The sequence below is a fragment of the Lepidochelys kempii genome, chromosome 7 (genome assembly GCF_965140285.1).
Source record: "Lepidochelys kempii isolate rLepKem1 chromosome 7, rLepKem1.hap1, whole genome shotgun sequence".
Classification (NCBI taxonomy): Eukaryota; Metazoa; Chordata; order Testudines; family Cheloniidae; genus Lepidochelys; species Lepidochelys kempii.
This window is the reverse complement of record NC_136386.1, coordinates 23,425,912-23,450,273: the sequence shown is the minus strand read 5'-3', so window position 1 is coordinate 23,450,273 and position 24,362 is coordinate 23,425,912. Positions and strand designations below refer to the sequence as shown.

Here is a 24,362-nt window from a genome sequence, read left to right as displayed (position 1 = left end):
AATGCTATGTGAAGTACTTTAGAACCACTTCAGTGGAGTGAATGAAATTTCTGAAGTAGGCGTTTCAAAAGGTGACCACCACTATGCTACCTGGGCCCTTCTCACCCTTTTATTTTGAATACAGAGGGTCTCTCATGCCCCAGTGTAGAGGCTTCCATATACCAACTGTTTCATTGTAATTGCCCGTAAAGGGGAAGGGAGATCAGCTTTTTAAAAAATGTAAAATGATTATTTTAATGCATTTTAAGAATGTTCCAAAGTTATATTTCATTTAATTATTTACATAATTGAATTATAGGGTGAACATCCTGCTAGCGTGGTTTCGTTTTGACTCATTCAGTCTGGCAGGGCTGTCGGAACAGCTCAGAGTAATTTCTCTTTGTGAACACTGTTAGAGCACTATAATTCTGTTAAAGGGAATGGAGTGATTTCATATATTAATTATAGGTTTATTGGAAAAAACACTAATAATTCTGAAAGTGTAGCATTCACTTATTACAATTGTCCTGAAGTACATTTACCCTTTTAAAACAAGTCCTACTCTCGCACTCACTTGAGTGATAAGTTTGCAAGATAGCAACTTGAAATTGTAAGCACTGGGGCAAGGACTCAGTCTTCCAGACATTTACCGTGCTGAGCAATGATATTTAATACTCCTCCTCTTCTTCTAGTTATTACAAATATTCTGCAGATAGCAAACACCTTTTATGAGACGTCCCTAAAGCACTTTACAAAAAACTAAATACCACAACATCTCTTTGAGATGGGAAAGCAATACCCTCATTTTACAAATAGGAGAAATGGGGCACAGAGTGGGTCAGCACTTAGCTTAGAATCACATCAGTGGCAAAATTTGGAATAGTGCCCCCTAAGCTCCTGACTCTCAGTCCTCCACATTGACCATTCGACTGAGATTAGAAGAAATTAACTTCTCACGAATTTATCCTTGAAGACAGACAAACTTCTGAGAGGATGCCCAGCCTCAAGTAACAAGGTGAAAAGAATGCTGATCACACAATAAAATAAAATAGATGTGTAAAGTAACATCAGCTTTTGAAAGAGATTTTCTTAAAAACGAACAATCATTTTTCAAGCCCTGGATCAATTATTATATTAAAAAAAAAGTAAGACTATTTTACAGACTTTTTTTCTTTAAGAAGCTACAGAAATGCATGTTCTCTCCCACTGAAACTCAACACTTCCAATTACTTTAACAGCAATTTAGCTCCAATCACTGGATTTCACAGTAATCCCCTTTGAGTTCTCAGAACATCTACTATGGCAATCACTTTGCCGATTAGCTGAATAGCCTTTTGAGAGATCTCGCTCTCTTTTTTTTATGAAATATTATTAACTTAAAAAGCTGAACGCTGCAAAGACAGTAAGGGATATGTAGTCTGTTCTGAAGCAGCAGCAAGGGGCCTAGCAATGAGGGTAGACTAATTTTATTAACTTCAGGGAAACTTCAAAAAGCTTTAGGGCTTTAATGCCAGACAGAGACGACCCCAAAAGTCAGTTTAAGTGCTGCATAAACAAAGGATTAGGGCAAGAAAAAGCTGAAGGCTCCTTGCATTTCTTGTTTATATTGTCATATGACCTAGTGGGAGTGGGAGAGGGCTGCCTCTCTGACTTTAATCCCCCATAGTGTACAGTGGCGTTTCAGTTCACTGACCTACATTACGATAATATTTTTTTTAAACTTATGGGCAGAGGTACAGCATCAAACTCACTTAAGGACTTTTTAAAAAAAAAAGGGGGGGGGGAGAGAGAGCAGAAGTGTTTCTGGTTGCTATATTCTCCCTCTCTTACTTCGGTTAGATGAGCAGCTTAGAAAGGGATTTCAAGTTCAAAGGGAACGTCTCTGTTACTCTTGTTTTTATGGCTTAGTCCAGAGGACACAATAGCATTGATTTTATGAAATCCCCTCCTTCCTCTTGGCTTTTGTGTTTGCAGAAAAAAGTAAATAGTACTTTATCATCATAGGTGAAGTGTGTGTGTCACACACACACTCTCTCTCGAATACCAAATACACACCACACACACTCTTTGATATAAACGCTACAGTATTATGTCTTCAACTCTGTAGTTAGGGTTGTGTGTGCAGGCATTCAGTGCAAACACATAATTTAACTCCAGGAAAAATAACTGCTAGTTCCTCTCAAGAGGGGAATCTTCTAACTACACTGTCAAATCTGCCAAATCATCCTCATTTATAGGGTGACACAAACAAATTCACTGTCAGCTGAGCATCCTCTGAAACAACTCATCATGAACATTTGGAGGTCAAACACAGCCCATGCTCTTATCCCCCATCCCTAAAGAACCAAGGGGAGCAGGACAGAAATGGATAGAAGAAAAAACAAAGGGGGCTGTTGGAATGAGGGGAGGGAAATAATGAGAGAAGAGTTGGGACCAAGAGAAAGAGTGAGAGAGTGAAAACATTGAAGGTTCAGATAGCTAGAAGGAAACAGACATTTTTCTTTTCTGATTTAGCCAAACATGATTGAAAATGTGATAGAAAATTAGTCTGAGGGTTTCACAGATCCTGGAAAAGACTGAAGAAGGGATACATTGACAAGTTAGGAAAAATGGAGAATGAGAAATGAAAAGGGGAAAAAAACTAAATGAGGTACTAAAAATGGAAAGATTTATGATTAGAGTACATTTGTTATTTTACAGAAAGTTCACTTTAGACAACATTGTAATCTTGAAGTCAGTGGCAGTTTGGCTGTTTCTTGCAAAAAGTTTCAGAACATGTTCCCAGCTCTGGAGCGGAAAAAGAACAGGGAAGATGCTCCCCACAGCAAGTGACCCTCTATGGATGCTACAGATCCTCATCGTTTTCTTTTTTTAAAAGTTGACACATATGTATTGGAAGAAATAATCCTATACTGGCCCTTGAGAGGATGGAGGAGATGGGAATTGACATGGATTTCCAGATATAGAGTCTAATTTTTTTTATTCCCAATGTATGATTTTGGTTTTATTATTGTGAACCAGAGGAATTACTCGGCAGAAAAAAAGTAATTTCAGTCAGCAAGGTCTTTTCCTCATGAGTTAATGTCTATATCAAGGAACCAAAAATAAGTTAACATGGACAGAAAAGGAAACAAAACTCACAGCTTAAGGATTCTCACCTGCTCTCTGAGCAATTTGTTTGAAGACCAACCTTTGCAAAAGTATTCTCCCCACTCTGTCTCCCAAGCAGACAGACAATTTAACCTTGCCAGTCCCCTTGTACCCTGCCAGAGTTGTTTTCGTTAAGAGATGAACATATAAAAGTCTGAAATTGTGTTTTCAGGTGTCTCCCCTGTAACTCTGAGAAGATCTTCACCCTGATGCATATTTTTCACATCCCATTCTTTGCATTCCACACCCTACAGAGGACTAGCATCATGACACCCATCCTCCTGACTCTCTCCCAGTAAAGTTGGACAGGATTCCATTTGTTACCTAAACCAGCCTGAGGGTTGAGTGCTACTGGGCACTTCCTCCCAAGACAAGCACCTTGCCATGACAGTAGTCTGAGCTCAAACTTTAAGGCCAGAAGAGACCACCACCATCATCATCTAGTCTGACCTACTGCACATCACAGGCCACAGAACCCACCCACTCCTGGAATAGGCCCAGAACCTCTGGCTGAGTTATGGAACTCCTCAAATTTTGATTTAAAGACTTCAAGTTACAGGAAATTCACCGTTTATTCTAATTCAAACCAACAAGTGACTCATGCCCCACCCTGCCCCCAACGTCTCTGGCAATTTGACATGGGGGAAAATTCCTTCCTGACCCCAAATATGACAATCAGTTAAGACCCTGGGCATGTGAACAAAACTCACCAGACACACATCTGAGAAAGAATTCTCTGTAGTAACTCAGAGCCCTGAACCAGTGAGAAACAATAAAGATGGAGAATCAAATAAGAGAAATAACATGATAATTATTTAAATTGCTTTGAATTTTAAAAACCAACAAACAAATTGGGATCTCCATGGCACATAAAGAGCCCTACAGCACATTGGACCATTTATACTCATTTGTAACGCAGGATTTGTTCACCTCTACTTAAACTCAAGTCTTGAAAAGTCACAGAAAGCTACAGGTATTAAGTTCCTGACATATCCTGGTTAAGAAAGATATTTTTCACTCTTTGCAAAGAAAGTGGCCGAGGGCACAACTTTATTAATCTTTTGCTGTTCCTCTTCTGCTAAAAGAAAAAATTACATAAAAAGATATGGTAGGAGATCAGAAGGGGATATGGACTATTATTATTATCTGTATTACCTTGGACCAAGATTCCATTGTCCTATGTGCCCAATGAACACAGAAAAAAAGATGGTCCCTACTACAAAAAGCTTACAATCTAAGTATAAAAGAAGAGACAACAGATGGATACAGTGGGATGGGGGGAGTACAAAGAACCTGAGACAATATTGATCAGCATGATAGTCAGTGGTATCAGTGCATCAGCAGCCTAACTGTTAAGTTTTTTTGTAGCCATCACAGCAAAGGAGAGTTGTTAGGAGGGATTTGGAGAAAAATAACGAGGTAGCTTTCTGGATGCTCACCGGAGCTCCTCTCAAGTATGAGGAGCAGCAGGAGAGAAAGCATGAAGATGCTTATTTGAAAATTTAACAAATGGGCGAAGGAAGCTGGCATCCTGGGCCTATCAGACGCAGGAATTGACAATTCGATAGTGATAAGTAGGGTGGGAACAGGCCATGAAGGGTCTTGAAAGTAAAGACTAGTAGACGATGTGGCTCTAGGAAGAAGAATAAAGGAGTTGGAGGCGCAAGTGGTGTTCTCGTCCATCCTCCCCGTGGAAGGAAAAGGCCTAGGTAGGGAGCGTCGAATCGTGGAAGTCAACGAATGGCTACGCAGGTGGTGTCGGAGAGAAGGCTTTGGTTTCTTTGACCATGGGATGGTGTTCCATGAAGGAGGAGTGCTGGGCAGAGACGGGCTCCATCTTACAAAGAGAGCATCTTTGCCAGCAGGCTGGCTAACCTAGTGAGGAGGGCTTTAAACTAGGTTCACCGGGGGAAGGAGACCAAAGCCCTGAGGTAAGTGGGAAAGCGGGATACCGGGAGGAAGCACAGGCAGGAATGTCTGTGAGGGGAGGGCTCCTGCCTCATACTGGCAATGAGGGGCGATCAACAGGTTATCTCAAGTGCTTATATACAAATGCACAAAGCCTTGGAAACAAGCAGGGAGAACTGGAGGTCCTGGTGATGTCAAGGAACTATGACGTGATTGGAATAACAGAGACTTGGTGGGATAACTCACATGACTGGAGTACTGTCATGGATGGTTATAAACTGTTCAGGAAGGACAGGCAGGGCAGAAAAGGTGGGGGAGTAGCACTGTATGTAAGGGAGCAGTATGACTGCTCAGAGATCCGGTATGAAACTGCAGAAAAACCTGAGTGTCTCTGGATTAAGTTTAGAAGTGTGTGCAACAAGAGTGATGTAGTGGTGGGAGTCTGCTATAGACCACCGGACCAGGGGGATGAGGTGGATGAGGCTTTCTTCCGGCAGCTCACGGAAGCTACTAGATCGCATGCCCTGATTCTCATGGGTGACTTTAATTTTCCTGATATCTGCTGGGAGAGCAATACAGCGGTGCATAGACAATCCAGGAAGTTTTTGGAAAGCGTAGGGGACAATTTCCTGGCGCAAGTGCTAGAGGAGCCAACTAGGGGGGGCGCTTTTCTTGACCTGCTGCTCACAAACCGGGTAGAATTAGTGGGGGAAGCAAAAGTGGATGGGAATCTGGGAGGCAGTGACCATGAGTTGGTTGAGTTCAGGATCCTGACGCAGGGAAGAAAGGTAAGCAGCAGGATACGGACCCTGGACTTCAGGAAAGCAGACTTCGACTCCTTCAGGGAACGGATGGCCAGGATCCCCTGGGGGACTAACTTGAAGGGGAAAGGAGTCCAGGAGAGCTGGCTGTATTTCAAGGAATCCCTGTTGAGGTTACAGGGACAAACCATCCCGATGAGTCGAAAGAATAGTAAATATGGCAGGCGACCAGCTTGGCTTAATGGTGAAATCTTAGCGGATCTTAAACATAAAAAAGAAGCTTACAAGAAGTGGAAGGTTGGACATATGACCAGGGAAGAGTATAAAAATATTGCTCGGGCATGTAGGAATGATATCAGGAGGGCCAAATCGCACCTGGAGCTGCAGCTAGCCAGAGATGTCAAGAGTAACAAGAAGGGTTTCTTCAGGTATGTTGGCAACAAGAAGAAAGCCAAGGAATGTGTGGGCCCCTTACTGAATGAGGGAGGCAACCTAGTGACAGAGGATGTGGAAAAAGCTAATGTACTCAATGCTTTTTTTGCCTCTGTTTTCACTAACAAGGTCAGCTCCCAGACTGCTGCGCTGGGCATCACAAAATGCGGAACAGATGGCCAGCCCTCTGTGGAGATAGAGGCGGTTAGGGACTATTTAGAAAAGCTGGACGTGCACAAGTCCATGGGGCCGGACGAGTTGCATCCGAGAGTGCTGAAGGAATTGGCGGCTGTGATTGCAGAGCCACTGGCCATTATCTTTGAAAACTCGTGGCGAACCGGGGAAGTCCCGGATGACTGGAAAAAGGCTAATGTAGTGCCAATCTTTAAAAAAGGGAAGAAGGAAGATCCTGGGAACTACAGGCCAGTCAGCCTCACCTCAGTCCCTGGAAAAATCATGGAGCAGGTCCTCAAAGAATCAATCCTGAAGCACTTGCATGAGAGGAAAGTGATCAGGAACAGCCAGCATGGATTCACCAAGGGAAGGTCATGCCTGACTAATCTAATCGCCTTTTATGATGAGATTACTGGTTCTGTGGATGAAGGGAAAGCAGTGGATGTATTGTTTCTTGACTTTAGCAAAGCTTTTGACACGGTCTCCCATAGTATTCTTGTCAGCAAGTTAAGGAAGTATGGGCTGGATGAATGCACTATAAGGTGGGTAGAAAGCTGGCTAGATTGTCGGGCTCAACGGGTAGTGATCAATGGCTCCATGTCTAGTTGGCAGCCGGTATCAAGTGGAGTGCCCCAAGGGTCGGTCCTGGGGCCGGTTTTATTCAATATCTTCATAAATGATCTGGAGGATGGTGTGGATTGCACTCTCAGCAAATTTGCGGATGATACTAAACTGGGAGGAGTGGTAGATACGCTGGAGGGGAGGGATAGGATACAGAAAGACCTAGACCAATTGGAAGATTGGGCCAAAAGGAATCTGATGAGGTTCAATAAGGATAAGTGCAGGGTCCTGCACTTAGGACGGAAGAACCCAATGCACAGCTACAGACTAGGGACCGAATGGCTAGGCAGCAGTTCTGCGGAAAAGGACCTAGGGGTGACAGTGGACGAGAAGCTGGATATGAGTCAGCAGTGTGCCCTTGTTGCCAAGAAGGCCAATGGCATTTTGGGATGTATAAGTAGGGGCACAGCGAGCAGATCGAGGGACGTGATCGTTCCCCTCTATTTGACATTGGTGAGGCCTCATCTGGAGTACTGTGTCCAGTTTTGGGCCCCACACTACAAGAAGGATGTGGATAAATTGGAGAGAGTCCAGCGAAGGGCAACAAAAATGATTAGGGGACTGGAACACATGAGTTATGAGGAGAGGCTGAGGGAGCTGGGATTGTTTAGCCTGCAGAAGAGAAGAATGAGGGGGGATTTGATAGCTGCTTTCAACTACCTGAAAGGGGGTTCCAAAGAGGATGGCTCTAGACTGTTCTCAATGGTAGCAGATGACAGAACGAGGAGTAATGGTCTCAAGTTGCAGTGGGGGAGGTTTAGATTGGATATTAGGAAAAACTTTTTCACTAAGAGGGTGGTGAAACACTGGAATGCGTTACCTAGGGAGATGGTAGAATCTCCTTCCTTAGAGGTTTTTAAGGTCAGGCTTGACAAAGCCCTGGCTGGGATGATTTAACTGGGAATTGGCCCTGCGTTGAGCAGGGGGTTGGACTAGATGACCTTCTGGGGTCCCTTCCAACCCTGATATTCTGTGATTCTATGATTCTATGATGTTTGACATGAGAACGAAGGGGGAGCCAGTGTAGGGATGCAAAGATGGGGATGACAGTTAAAGTGATGGGTTAAGAGTGTTCTTTGCAGTAGCATTTTGAATGCACATAAAATGGCAAAGATTACATTTGTCAAAGCCAGAGAACAGGATGTTGCAGCCATGAGACCTTGGGGCATGTCTACACTTAAACCACTACAGCAGAGCCACAGCACCACTAGAGTGCCTCAGCGTAGACACTACCTATGTCGATGAGGGATTCTCCCATTGGCACAGGCAATCCACCTCCCCAAGAGATGTGGATTTTTCCTGAGAGATAAAGCTATGCTGATGTAAATTCCTAGTATAGACCAGGCCTTTGTGCTCCCAGCAAGTGGTCAATAAAAGCAATGAATTTGTCACAATTCATATAAACGTATTTGGCCATTAGGACCTAGAAGTTTGAGACCCTGTAGTGTCACAGACGAGGATTCCTTCTGCCCAAAGAAGTCTAGCCTCTTGCAGTCTCCATCATAAGGGGTGGATCTGGAATGATGTTGCCTTCCCCATGCGTTAACCGCATCCACCACTATAGAAATAGGCTGAGGCTGGGTAAAGAGGAAGTCCGTCTCCTTAGGAGGCACGTAATACTTTTTATTGGCCCTTTTCTGTGTTGGTGCAACAGAGGCTGGTGTCTGCCATATGACCTTAGCTGTGTCCAGAAACGTCTCGCAGATTGGGAAGGAGAGTCTAGAAGACGAGGAAGTGTGTAATGATGCGAGTCTTTCTCCTCCTTAGGGAGAACTGGTAGCACATCCAACATGCTCTTACTAAGGTCTTGGAATAGCTTGAAGCCATCAGCCAGTGATGGAGGAGGGGACACCACCACTTCGTCTGTTGAGGAGGAGGAGAAGTTTGCCATGGGGTAGTTTGCACCTCTAGTCTGACCTCCTGCTCCTTGAAAGTTTCTTCCTCTGGTTCTGGGGCCCTGGACACCAAAGCAATAAGGGAATGTCTAGTGGATCCCCTATGGGAGGTACTTGATGTCCGAGAAATGTGGGGCCTGTAGACTGCACACGGATCCCAGTATAGCCACTGGGAGGGAAAGGAATGGGTGGTGGTACACAGGGGTAGTGGCAGGGACAGGTGTAAGAGGAGGAGAAGGCAGGAAATAGAAAGAAGGACAGGGTGGGTCAAATATCACCAGAATTAAGGGGGATGTGCACGAGGGACCTAGATTTGTGCTGGAGGGTGGGGGAGATTGGGAAGAAGAGAAGAAGAGGAGTATGCAGAGGTGGAGGGAAATGCACAGGGATGAGGATAACCAGGAAAGGTAAATGGAGCCAGTGGAGAGAAGGGAGGAGGAACAGAAGAGATGCTTTGATGCAGAAGAGAGATGTGTAAGAGCCACGGATAAGCAGCAGATGGACAAGATTACCAACCCCGCCCCACCCCACAAAAGTTCTAAAGGTATGTTTCCGGCCCTAAGGCTGAGCTGGCTGGGAAGACACTGCCCCATCATAAATGGGGCCTCACCAACAGCAGTCCCTAGTGGTGGTGAGGGGATGGGATCAGACTGAGATAATGGTATGTGCAGTTCCTGGCCCCAGTGTTGAGACCAAGCTGGCTCGGAAGGGCTCCCTATCACAGGCAAGGCCACCCCCAAAGCAACCCCTGCTAACTGTCTCAGTGGGTTGGCTGGCAGCTTATGGTCATCATAAAAGAAACCTGATTTCTGCACTGACATTGGCAACTTTTCACTTGCTTTCTGGGTCAGTTGTGAAAGGGAACATGAGGTGACAATCTCTGTTTCTAGGCAAGAAGAGGGCACTATCCAAGTCAATTTCCATCAGCCCCTAGCACTGCCGCATTGAGGGATGGGTTTGTTTGTACAGCACATCACATGCTGCTCTAGAAAGATATTTCTAAATACAGGATGCTTTTAAAGCATTTTATAGTTATTCCTAAAACTTCTCTGGCCTCTCTGCATCATTTAGAGCCACTGCATATTAACTACCATACATACAGGTACCACTGACCACATCAGTAATCTTAGACAATAGGATTCTCTAACACAAAGATTTAAAATGTTTCATACAGCTATGGATTCTATGCTCACTTTATACACACAGAACATCTTGTACATTCAATTTACTATGATAGGTCTTTGCCATGTACTATTATCTCTGGTGCTGTGATGTACTCAACTCAAGAGTGCCATATCAACTCTTCCTGGTTCTGCCTTCAAATCTGACCAGCAGCTTGTCTTAACCCCATGTAGTTAAAAGAGAATCCCTACCACACTTTTCATTCTTATCATTATAGGGAGAGCTGGTAGTGAACTGAACACTAAGAAGCTGCCAAAGCAGCTATCATTGGGACTGGGGACAAAAAGAGCGCTGGGCTCCCTTAATCTAACACTTGGCATCATTGGCCCATGCTCCCCTCTGGGAGCACCATGTGGGTCAGGAACAAAGCCAGATTTATCCCTTCCCTTAAGCCTTCTTGGCCCCAGCACCTGGGACCAACTGCCTGTACCTGCACCATCTGATGGGACTGGAGCTCCTCCAACTATGGGGGGGTGGGGAGTGGAGAGGGGAAGAGAGCTAGGCTTGACTGGTCCCCCTCATGATGACCACTCCAAACCCAATGTTCTATCACCTCTCTGGGATAACAAATTTCTCCTGTTGTTAGCTAATGTAATTTGTCCTGTACCTCAAGTGGTAGCAGTCTGTGCTACAATGCTGAGGATTTACGGTTCAAATCCTGCTGATGCTATAGGATACAGGTGGCTGTAGCAGTTACACCTCAACAATAGAATGTGTCTGTTTTACTTTAAAAAAGACCTAGGAAATTACATTTAAAAATATGTTAAAAGTATGTTATTTAGGTTGCAAATCTGACACTCAACAGTTAAGAAATGTCAGGTATCCATGCAACCTTAATTTTAACCCCCTGCTGGATACACCCTACAATACATTCTTTAATTACATGATCACATACTATTTTCTCCACAGGTTGCCTGTCTTATTAAGCACAGAAGATGGAAGCCCAAGGTTGCACGGACATTTAAGATTTCATGGGCCACTGTAATTCTGGCATTTCCTAACTTTCAAGGGCTTTAATTTGCAACCTAAATAATGTTTTTGTACTATGCTTTTGTATTCAATGAATAAAATGCCTTATCGAATGCTTTACTCTCAAATTAATTCCTCCCCACACGTAACTCTGACACAACCTCAAAAATCAAGTGCAGCTGTCTATACTCTTGTAAGACCCCAAAACATGTCTGTATTTTAAATTTATTATAAAAAATAACCATAGGTGCTACACAAACCTTGTAAGGTTCTACTGCCCAGTCATATGGAGCAAGTAATTTTTGTTGCATGAGTAAATTATCAGTTTTTTCATAAGAGCCAGTGACTTGATTTTGTGCCTCTGATGGTAAATTTGTCTCAAAAATTTACTAAGGCTGGGTTAATCCATATAGTGTAAAACATAATTCTTCCCCTTTATCAGTGATCATCACCACTTCCTCTCTGGCATTATTTAACAAAGATGGCTTTTCAATTTAGAGGTTTATTACCCCCACTAGCCCAACCTTCACAAAACTCCTCTTGCTCAAAAACAGAAAAAGAGCCAACAAATAAACATCTTTTATATTTATATTTTACGGTGCATTTTTACCACTGAATGCACTATGCATTTTTTATTCACCTGACTGCCTTCATCCCGGTGTTATTACTGTCTTTAGCATACCATCAGCAGCCAAGCAGAACCAAACAACCCCATGGTCAGACTTCAAAGCAGGTGAAACATTAATTGTGGCGTCTGCATGTTTACAGTAGATGGAGTGACGTCTACCAGTTCTCCCAGCAAGAGTCACAGAAGGTTCTACAGACGGCTCAGGTCACTGCTGTGCTTGTAGACATCACACACCAATTATGCATCACCGTACAGTTTGTTCTCATTACTTACTCTGTGTATACCCAGCCTTCATGCCATATTAGTCATCTGGACTTATTCTCCGAAGAGCATCACTACCAGACTGATGCCCCCATTTGCCGACTGACTAATAATCTATTGCTCAACTGTAGTCTAGTTGATCTCCAAAAGGAATATAGTATCCTGGGCATTAGCCTTAATAAGACCATAAAAAATCCTTAATTAGGAATAAGCAAGATGTGGGAATATCAGAGGGCACCTCCAAAGCATATTTCCCATGATTCTTGGGGGCACCACCTCCTTGAATCGCTTCCTGCAAAAGACCATTCTGGAACCACCACCCCGTAGGAAACACTCTGTACACCCAATGCAGAAAACGGTGCTATGTCAAGCTGTTCTCTCATGATTGTCCATTCAACACAGACAGCTCAGCTACCTTCTTTCCATACTGACCAACGGTGCCTTCAAATTAAGTCAAGTACTTCAGCATGCTGGGCATCAGAGCTGGTTAGGCAACACTGGATGTTACCCTGTCATTCATGGGTAAATTCATTTCCCTTTGCTCAGGTCCAGTTCTTCATATTTCCAACAGGCTACCTGCTGAAGCATATGGCTTAAATACTGTAAAATCTGAAACATTCACTGTCAATTAAATGTTGCTATTTTTATCAATTTAAAAATATAAACACTTACATGGGATACTTTGTTTGAAAATTAATACACATGAATCAAGTTTCAATCAGAAAGCACAAACTGCCATATGCATGATTTTTGCATTTCAAAATACCTGGTCAAGAATAGACTTCTTACAAGAGGAACTATCCCTTCCTATATTATACACTATTGGTATTCATCAAATTAACAATAAATTATACTATTTCCCCATTTCTATCTTTGCTTCTTAAGACTTTGCACTGGATCCTATCAATCACCATATTATATGAGCACCACCTCTTTGGAAAGGTCCTCAGGAGCTGTTAAATAAGGGATGCACACAGAAGCCTTCCAGGGACCCAAATGTCATTTTGAGGACATGTCTATTCAGCGAGTGAGGCTCCATTGTTTGGGTGCTGGCACAGCAGCAGTTTGAGTTGCTGCTGTACCACTGAGGGGAGAGAAGTAATTAAAAATCGTCGTTTCCTGCTCCATCCAAACCCCAACGAAGTGCACTGCATTTCTGAAGAAGTCCTAAGAATGCCTTCATCCATCCTCAAAGATCATATTTTTTCTGGCTGTGGACTGTTTCAAATCATGTCAACAATGCTCAAACCTCCAAAAAAAAAAAAGTGCTGCTTTCTCCTTCTTCCAGGGACTGAGCAAGTTACCTACATGATATCCCCTTAAGCCCCCAGCAATATGCAAGTACAAAGCATTAGCCGGCCAGCAACCAGCCTAACTCAGGAGCAGCACACACAGTGAATAAAATTGGAATCTTCCATGACTATAAAGTTACATAAAAAGCTGCAGGAAGCAAATACCACTCAATGCTTACCACCAAGTCTAAAACCAACACAAATCATCAAGATGAAATATAAGGATAAGAACAGAAAATGCACACTAGAGAATGAATTCTCCTTTTGATTTTAGAGGACTACAGATAAGTAATGACTACCTAGCACCTTTGGGGCTGTGTAGGCAGGGTGAGTACCTTCTCATACAAAGGACTTTATATTATGGCTACATCAGGAAACTATCCCAGTTGAGATATGTGTTTATTTTCACTAAACAAGTCTGAAACAGCAAGAGGTGCAGCTTGTGCTTTGCAAACAAGGTGGAGGGTTTTCCCCTTTTGTTTCTTTCACTGAGTTCTGATTTACGAGCATTCTCCACAATGGACCCAGCAACCACCACCACGGGATAAATCCTGTTTGTGCAAACATTTTCAGAACAGACAGCATATCTGAGTCATGCAGGAAATCATAACTTGCTTCTACAGTTCACCTTTCACTCAAAACTCATTGCAATGAGTGCCTATGTCCATGGAAACCCACAAAGCAAAGAATGTGAGAGTTTTATCTCCAGGGCTAACTGTTTCATGCATCAAATTGGAATTGGCTAGAATGACGTTTACAGGGGAAATCCCAATAAAAAGGCATTCCGGTATAGGGACTCTGTACAGTTTGCCAGTTTCTCCAAGTGAGCGCTATTAAAGCAAGCAGATGCCATGGACAAAACTGACAAAATTATAGCAAGTATGACTCGTAGTTATATGACTGAATAGGAAATCTGTTGGACTCTGGGCCTGGCTCTATCACTGTCACTGTGGGACAGTGAGCAAATTACCTCTCTATCCTTCAGTTTCCACATTTGTAAAATGGGATTACTACTTTCCTACCTCACAGGAAGGTTGCAAAAATGAATGCCAGTTTCCTCACACCATGACCTGCACAGCTGGCATTAGGAGAGGGGATGTCACCTAAAGTACCAGATAATTGAGGACAGTCACTGCCAATCTTGATGCCTCAAATATATCAGACTTGATGGACAAATTGTCTGATCCAGCATAGTAAATTCATGTTCATCCAAAATATTTCATTAGGCATTGGTCATCACAGACTTATGAAAATAAGGAATCCAATAGAGAGGGACCAATCTCTCCCCGACCTAGCACTAAAGCCATAGTTTCATTCCCAGTTGTTTCATTACAGGTTCCTGCATCTTTCTTCATACCAAATGACCCTGGCAGTAACCGTGGCAAGATTTTCAGCTCCTGCTCCTACCTTTTTGTTTGTATAATTCACTTTGCTGTTGCCAGCCCAGCTCTTTTGCCTGCTAAAGGTGCCTTTGTCTAAAAGAACAGTCAGACAGCTTAACATGTATAGAAACAGTAGATCCTCCAGAAGAAGGGTCATTGTCCCTCCTTATATGTGTGTGTGTGTATATATATATATATATATATGCAGAAAAAGACATTGATCCTAGAAACTGAAGACATCTTTTCACAGCATTTCTCCTGTCTCTTAGGCCTTATCTACATAAGAAAGTTGCACCGATAAATTTAAATAATTTTTAAACTGATTAAGTTCAACAGGTACAACCAACCCGAAGTCTAGACACACTTATTTCAGTTTAGGAGTGGTTTAGTTTGGTTTATCTTAAACAAATTCCTAACCAATTTAAAGTAAGCCAAAAAAAACTGGTTTAAACCGAGAGTGTCCACATGCCCTTTTGCACCAATTTAAGCAAATCAGATTAAAACCACACCATAAAGTTAACATGGTGTGATTTTCTCATGTAGAAAAGGTCTGGGAGAAGCTACTATCTCAATGCTGATGAACTGAAAATTCTCCACTATGGCCAGAAGTCTCTCGGACACCCATCGCCCATGCATCTGAACATCAAAACACCACTGACTGACTCAGACAGGAGGTGGCCTTTTAGAAAAGAAGTTACCAAAATGTTCCTCTGAACTAGCTATAAGATACTACTGTGGTGAGTGCAGTACAGACCCTATAAGTAAATAAATTACCAAGAGTGGTATAGCTGAGGACACATTTCAGACATGTAACATTTACAGTTCACTCACTGATCACAGTAGAAAATCTTTAACCCTTTCACTTCAAGAGCTCTACTGTACTTGCTATGTTCCTCCTGCTTGTGGCATTAAATTGACACGATACCAAAGGATAGATAATGTAACCAGCACACTGAGCAGCACAACAGCAGCATTCAATACCTAGATGCGTATGCAATATTCACAACTCTGAAGCACTTAAGCAGAGCCAGTAACATTATGCACGGATTTAAAGAAACAGTACACAAGCTAATTCAAAGGGCACTTTGGGGGAAGCAGGGAGGGGTCGTGTGACGTTTTTTGTTTTAACACAGTGTTCTCTCATTTGATGATTTCACCCTTTTTGAAGTGGCCAGAATGTCTCTCCTCTGCTGTCAGATAGCTTACAAGCTATGAGGAAGTATCACTATATCATTCAAAGAAACACCAAGCTAAATCCATTAAAAAATGAGTCTGAGGATGCTGAAGACTTAATTAATTTACAGTTCTTACTATTTCATAAGTGCTCTGAAATTAATCAGAGTAGAAACAAAGAGCAAAAGAATAAATACCTGATTTCTCCTGGGTTAAATGGTCATTAAACTGTTGGGGGATTTATTTTAATTCCAACAGCAAGCAGGGGGCTAGGAAGCATCCACATTAGATTAAATGAGTACAACATTTTACAAATGGATACCACTGAATTCCTGTAACAGTCTGGTTACGGTAATAGGTTCCCCCCACTACTGAAGAAGGAAAGCCAAACACTACATACCCCAGCCTTCCTCTCTCATTCCCAGCCCTTCAGGAAGTTATGAAGCCAATTTTCCCTAACAGTATTCTCAGGAGGGAAAGTTAACTTCCCATAAAGGTAAAATTATTATTTTTGTGCCTCCCCAGAAAAGGTGGGGGGGGGGGGCACCAACTTCCTTGCTTTAGCAGAGAGAATGAGATTTTCCTGCATCAATGCCAAGAATAGACACCCTAAATTCAATTATCCTAATCTCTAGCTATCCATCAGCAGCAGGGTGGGACCAACTGATTCAGAATTTCTATTAACTAGAGACTTTGTACACTAAAAAGAAACAAAACAAAAAGGCACTGCACCACCAATTGGTTCCTGCTGCTCTCCACTCACCAAAATCATCCATTTCATTCTACTCCCTCAATGTGAAGTCGTAAGTACTTCCCCAGCAGACCCATGATAATTGGCACCGTCCTCTTCTCATCAACCCTCCTAATGCCTGATGTACTCCTCTATCTTTACACTCAGCCTATACTAGAGTTACATGTGCTGCCGTACCTTTTTGGCACACACTGGGGGAAAATACTAACTCTGAATGAACCACAGTTCCCTGATAACCAGGGATCAGAATGAATTTTTTAAATATATGCCATTTAGTACATACAGGCCTAACACAGATGACAAGCTGATGACTTGACAGTAGATCCTCACTTGTAGAACCAATTGGTGTTAGTAAAGAGAATGATTAATGTCCCCACTTTCTAAAGCTTTTGTGACAGTTCCATGACTGGAAAAAGGTACGACATCTGCCACCCATCCTAGCCCACAGTAGTGCTGTTTTAAAAGTTACAGGGATATCGGCTACAATTCACGAAGGATATCCGTTTCAGAGATTACTACACTGGTCAACTGATTTTAAAAAAGTAGTCACTTGTCTGTTATTTGCCAGGAAAGAGAAAAAAAATGAATAATTTGATTAATATTATTCAATTTATTTACAGAGCTGTCTGGATAGTGCAATATATGGTAATAATTTTACAACTGATGGACAAAATTCAAAAAAGTTATTCATAAAAATTGAATGACCAGCGCTAAAAATTGCAAGATATCAGTTAATCAACGCGTACCACAGATATTCACTGTAGCTTCTGTGAATATTATATAATTGTTCAAACTATTTACCAAAGTATTAATAATTCCCTTTGTAATGTAAGGGGAAATAATAATAAATACTGAGCAAAGAAAGTTAATCTGAATCCAGATCATTTCAGTTTAAAAAAAACAACACAGTGTGGGCCCCTCTAGTTTGCTCCAACTCTTCTTCTCATTAGTCTTGTTAATATCCACATTCAAGCAGAAAAGTCACAGACAAGCCAGGTTTCTCTGGCAGTTACCAATGCTACCAGCAGTAGGAGCTTTGCATAAATTAAAAGTTCTAGTAGAGGTGAAGGAAGTAATTTTTAAAGTTGAGAAAAGGTGCCAGAACATAGGTGCCAATAGAGCATAAATGTAACAAGACAGAACAGAAAAACTGGTATTAAAATATACAGATGAAACAGAAACATGATCTATCAAATCCAAATGTCAGAAGGTAGGGTGCTCTAGTTTGGGACTGCCACTATCTACTGGAAAGGAAGACTAGCTATTTGAGAGGAATGAAATGCATATAAACCTCCAGGTCAAGATTTTGAATACTGACTAGTGATTCTGGGTTCCCAACTTAAGATGGCTCAAAAAGGACCTGATTTTCAGAAAGTGCTGAAAACTACATTCTTTGAAAACTACACTTCTTCAAGGAATATCAAGTTGGGCACTCAAAAACTGAGGCATCCAAAAATCACTAGCCATTTTTGAAAATCTTGACCTCCAGATTTAGTAGCGAAAGCATGGGGGAGAAGCAAAGTGTCCCTGGAAAGCAGAAGCTACAACAAGGAAAATACTACAAAATACTTACTTTTACAGTGATATTTGATGTCTCAGGGCTTGTCTACACTACTGCCTAAGCTGATGTAATTTACATCACTCAGGGGTTTGAAAAGCGATGCAAGTTACATCGACCTAAGCGCTGTCCACACCAGTGCTAAAATCGGTGGGAGAGCATAGCTTCTGCCTCTTGGCTGAGTTGGAGTAATTGTGCCTACAGGAGAGCAATCTCCTGCCGGCATAACACGGTCTTCACCAGACGCACTACAGTGGCACAGCTGCATCGGTGCAGCTGTGCTGATGTAGCATAGAACTGTAGACTAGACCTCAGAGAGAAAAGGGGAGGAGAGAATTACAGATGAGTAGCAGTAATTGCTTGTCTGGATGTAATTAATAGTCAGTGCTTTAGAGAAAGAACCTAATTAATATGCATCTGTTGCAGATTACAAAGTAAACAACAAAAAATCAAAAATTCGGTACCACAAAATGTACTGTGACATCTATTTTCATTAGTGTTTAGCTCTTCATATAAAAATATGGAAAATGTATTGTACAACACCTCACTATAGCAGTGTGCTAAGAAACGGGGCTGAGACTGCTGCAGATTGTTTTGTTAGAATGATTAGGTTTTTGTATTACGAGAATAAAATTAACAATTCTCTTCTATAGTATAAGTTAACAATATAATAATGCTTAGCAATTACATCACATTTTACATTTTCAAAGCACCATGTAAACACTACTGGTTAACATTTACATTAACATTGTTAATAAAAGGGTAACTGCTTAAAAATGTATATAATTACATTTCTAGAGCTCCTTTCACTACAAAGAATTCCAAAGTGTATTACAGGCACTATACACAAATGGTTATCCACCCATTACTGAAATGCAGCCACAACTTAGGTGGACCCCAAAGCAATACAGCAATAGTTTAATACAGAAAGTAAAGAACAACAACACATAGGAAAATGAAGGGCCTGTAAAATAGTCACAATGTAATTACCCAAATTAAATCTCAGTCAGAACAAATTTCTTTACTCTTGCAAAAAGTCCCACGTATCTTTAATGACAGGTTGTGTATGCACTGTGACATGGCTTACCATATGGTGTGTGTGACATGTGCATAATATATAATATTCAAGGCCCCATGTACTCAGTGACAGGCTTGATCTAAGTCCTGTGGCAATATTTCTGTATGCTGTAGCACTCCAGTGCAGGCAACAGGAGATTCTGTGGTTTGTTGAGATAAATTTTAATCACTGAGGTTCTTATTTAATTTAATATGAAAATTAATAACACAATCAATAGTGTTCTTTAACCTGATATTAATTTCTACTTATTTTATGCTGCCTCTACATTTTTAATATTCAACGTACTGTACAATTTTGGTCTGAAACTACAGAATAACTGTACTATAGATGCCAGAGGAAGCAGAGGTTTTGGCAGCTGGGTAGAGGAGAGTTGGGGCTCCTGGGAAAGGATGGGAGGCTGTTTGAGTTTGCGGACAAACACACCAGCTAAACTGTTAAATTGATAAATTGTGAAATAGTTAATGCTGACAATGAAATTGAGACCATTAAATTTCTAACTTACATCCCCTCTTCCCCAAAAGGGATGGTGCTGTTCACACCCTTCTCAAAAGCGATAGTTTCTGAATGACTTCAAGCTGAGTCAGGAAATACTGCATCAGCTACGTACACATCTTTCACAGATTTTCTTTGCAAACAAAAGGAGTACAAAACTAAATTTTTAAAAAAAGGAAGCAGGAATTCTGGAACATAATTTGGTGAAAAACTCCATAGCATCTTGGTATACTTGGGATCCAGATCAAAACATGGACTAATTTTTTTTTTTTTTTTTTTTTTTGCCTGCATAAAGTACTAAGAAATATAGCTTACCCTCTCCACTTGTCCTTCCTTATGCTTCAATTTGTACACTTTCAGCTTTGGAAGAAAAGTCTCAACATAGTTCTTGTCTTCCATCCCTTGAAGCAGTACCCCATGGAACGCCAACCTGCAGGTGTTTGCATGAATATCAGTATCCAGCTTGGAGCCAATCACAAGGCATAATTTAGGACAAGTCACAGGTTTTTCAAACTCCAATAAAGCCCATTGTTGCCTCGGAAGCTGCCCTTCTCCTGTTTGGTCATTTTCCTTGTTTTCCTCTGAAGATTTTGATCCCTTAGATAAGTATTCCTCTTGATAAAGATATTCCTTTGCAAAATCAAAAGCATTCTCCAGGGGTTCTTCGCTGAAGTCAGCAGGAGCTGTGCTGAAGAACATCACTCTTCCCATGACTGTTTCATGACCAACTGTGATGTGAAACTTGGCCTTGGTCTGAAGAGCACCACGGAAATACTGGATTTTCTTCAAGGAGATGACAGCAGCATGTATGGTCTGGAGAGATTCTGGAGTACAGATTAGACCTCGTTCTAGCAGCTTGGGATCAAACTGGGTCACACAGACGCCAACTCTGTCACCCTGCATGGCATATGTTACAGGAGTATGGAACATCTGCATAGACTTGACTTTCTTTGTCACCTGTTTAGGAGGAAACAAAAATAAGAAAATTAACCGTATTTATATTTACCTGCATGGAATGAGCGTCAAATCACCGTGTATCAAGCCTTGGCTCTCTGCTGAAGATTCACATCATCCAGAAGAGACTGAAATTTTAAAAATGGAAAGCAATCAGATTAAGAATATATTCACAAAATTACCTAAAATGAACCCTGATATGATTCTCCCAAAGAGTTTTATTTTCGTCTTCTAGAATGTAAAATCATCAATGCTCGGACTATCTTAATGTGTGTGTCAACTCTGCGGATGTGCCTACCAGAAATCAGCAAACCAATGAAAATTTGGTTATGCATGTGTCATGGAATAGCTGATTTTTCATCTTTCTATTTATTATAAAAAAGTAGTACCCTAAGATATCATCAAGATGTGTAACAGACACCTATGTAACTACATAATTTTATTTTCATTACCCTTTTTTTCCCTTACCCACCTCTTGTTTCTCACACTCATTTATTGTATCGTATTAAATCAGATTGTAAGCTATCCAGGGGTAGGGGCCCTCTCTTACTATGTATTTGCACCAAGTCGAACACAGTGAGGTCTTAGAAGGTGCCACCACAATACAAACAATAAAAGCACAGTTCCAGGCATATTGTCTGCACTTATCTAATAATAAATATTAATCCCCACATTCATGCATAACAGTGTACAAAACCCCACATCAGTTTGAAATAAAAATATACATTCAACTGGACTAACTGCCGAACAATTCAAATAAGCCATAGCTCTATTTTTAAATATTAACATTTATTCTGACATGAACATGGACTGCTCTAGAACCCTGTGCAGGTAAGGAAATTTGCATGAGAATCTTATATTAACAGATATGAGTAGCACTTGAAGACAGGCCCCTTTAAATAACCTCTGAAGTTTAACCGGAATCACTCTCAATTATAGTATATCCACATCCAAACTCTCTAACCATGTTTAGTCATGTGATAAATAAATTATAATAGCAGCAATCATTCTCTTCTATCCAAGTTTTTGTGCATGTGTGCTCATGCATGTGCCTACTTTAGTAAAGATTCATCATTCTTCACAGCCTGCGTGAAGTATTATTACATCCATTTGATAGCTGGGGAAACTGAAGCACAGAGAGGTTACATGATTTGCAGAAGGTCATGACATGCCAGTGGCAGAATCCAAAAAGGAACACAAGCTACTATGGACCTTAGTAGAGTTTAGAAAACTATTCACTTGTTCTGACGCCATCCCATGCACCAAGCACTACACAATACTCTCTCTCTAATGTCCTCAAATTTCATACTTGATTCTGGTATGTTTTACTTTCATATTAACATACACATGTATATGCATATTAATATAATATTTAGTATTTTTAACATTGTTCAAATTTTCCCCAAATCCACAATGAACAGCTACAAAAGAAGGTAGTGATTTGACTATATTTGGAAAGAAATGCTTCTTCAACGAATATATGAAGATGCTCATTTCAAGAGTTTAATGCAAGAAGATGCTGGAAGTTCCAGATTAGACTCTGCAGCTAAGACTTTCTTGAGTCTACAGCTTTAGCCCTCATATTAAAGAAGACACCCCTGGAAACATTTCTGAGAAATAAATGGTGGAGTTAGTTTTATTAAAAACATATTTCAAGTTCGGGGTGTTCCCCTCTACTCAGCTGATAACACCATCTTACTCACTGACATTCACACACAAAGGGGCTATCCCACTCACTGAGGGTTTTCCCTGAAATTGATAGAGGATACTGATACTATATCCCTTTATGTTTTAGTTAGTCTTTATTGATGTCCTTCACTGCTAACGAGCCATTAAACCACTGCCACCTATGTCTCAGAGGTAGCATTTTTTTTCTGGTTCTATGACTGACTAGCAGCAGTGGACACCCAGATGACGTTCAGCAGATTCCATTTAATGTCTAGTACTTAGCCCAAACTCCAAATTACTAATGGATCATGTAAACAAGAGTATCATTTGTGACTCAAGTTTATGGGATCAAGTTGTCTGAAATATCAAATAATCCACAATTTAGGAAACTTCAAATGTAGAAAGAAAGACAGAAAGACATAAAGAAAGAAAGAAAAAGAAAACAACCCTGCACAAAACAATCCAGCACAGACTTGTGTTTATTTAAAGTGAGCTTGGGGATATTGGCCCAATAATTTACAAATTAGGCATGGTGCCTGTTACATTTCATTTCCTTGATATTATTGATCTTGGGGAGCTCATGATGGTTCCCATCATTTATAGATACAGTTTATTTACCAACTCATTAGCTGTTTAAAAAATGTAAATAGAAAAAAAAAATCACTATCAGAAGTTTGACATTCATAAGCTTATGGTTGTATTAGTAATTTCAATTCAGCGAGTTCTCAAACAGAAAAAAAGAATGAAATAAGCTTTTTAAGATCAGTCTTGATTCAGTCTGATCAGGCCAAACCAGTTTAATTTAATAATGTTTCATTTTGGCCTACTCTGTGTGTTTTCAAAAAGAAAAGGAGTACTTGTGGCACCTTAGAGACTAACCAATTTATTTGAGCATGAGCTTTCGTGAGTTACAGCTCACTTCATCAGATGCATGCCGTGGAAACTGCAGCAGACTTTATATATACACAGAGAATATGAAAAAATACCTCCTCCCACCCCATTGTCCAGCTGGTAATAGCTTATCTAAAGTGATCATCAGGTGGGCCATTTCCAGCACAAATCCAGGTTTTCTCACCCTCCACCCCCCCACACAAATTCACTCTCCTGCTGGTGATAGCCCATCCAAAGTGACAACTCTTTACACAATGTGCATGATAATAAAGTTGGGCCATTTCCTGCACAAATCCAGGTTCTCTCACCCCCCTCCCAAAAACCACACACACAAACTCACTATCCTGCTGGTAATAGCTCATCCAAAGTGACCATTCTCCCTACAATGTGCATAATTAAGGTGGGCCATTTCCAGCACAAATCCAGGTTTTCTCACATCCCCCCCACCCCCATACACACACAAACTCACTCTCCTGCTGGTAATAGCTCATCCAAACTGACCACTCTCCAAGTTTAAATCTAAGTTAAACCAGAACATCTGGGGGGGGGGGGTAGGAAAAAACAAGAGGAAATAGGCTACCTTGCATAATGACTTAGCCACTCCCAGTCTCTATTTAAGCCTAAATTAATAGTATCCAATTTGCAAATGAATTCCAATTCAGCAGTTTCTCGCTGGAGTCTGGATTTGAAGTTTTTTTGTTTTAAGATAGCGACCTTCATGTCTGTGATTGCGTGACCAGAGAGATTGAAGTGTTCTCCGACTTGTTTATGAATGTTATAATTCTTGACATCTGATTTGTGTCCATTTATTCTTTTACGTAGAGACTGTCCAGTTTGACCAATGTACATGGCAGAGGGGCATTGCTGGCACATGATGGCATAGATCACATTGGTGGATGTGCAGGTATACGAGCCTCTGATAGTGTGGCTGATGTTATTAGGCCCTGTGATGGTGTCCCCTGAATAGATATGTGGGCACAATTGGCAACGGGCTTTGTTGCAAGGATAAGTTCCTGGGTTAGTGGTTCTGTTGTGTGGTATGTGGTTGTTGGTGAGTATTTGCTTCAGGTTGCGGGGCTGTCTGTAGGCAAGGACTGGCCTGTCTCCCAAGATTTGTGAGAGTGTTGGGTCATCCTTTAGGATAGGTTGTAGATCCTTAATAA

At 41.3% G+C, this 24,362-nt stretch overlaps 1 protein-coding gene across 5 annotated transcripts in view; it reads right to left on the bottom strand.

Moving 5' to 3' along the window:
- Positions 1-24,362, bottom strand: part of EEFSEC (eukaryotic elongation factor, selenocysteine-tRNA specific) — a 223,087-nt gene that overhangs the window by 103,980 nt on the left and 94,745 nt on the right. For all 5 annotated transcript variants that reach the window (XR_012159786.2, XM_073351381.2, XM_073351380.2 and 2 more), the window contains exon 5: positions 20,002-20,643. Coding sequence is in view for 4 of the 5 variants with exons in the window: in XM_073351381.2 (XP_073207482.1) it covers positions 20,002-20,643 (642 nt within the window). In the remaining variant the exon portion in view is untranslated. The remainder of the gene's footprint in view (positions 1-20,001; positions 20,644-24,362) is intronic.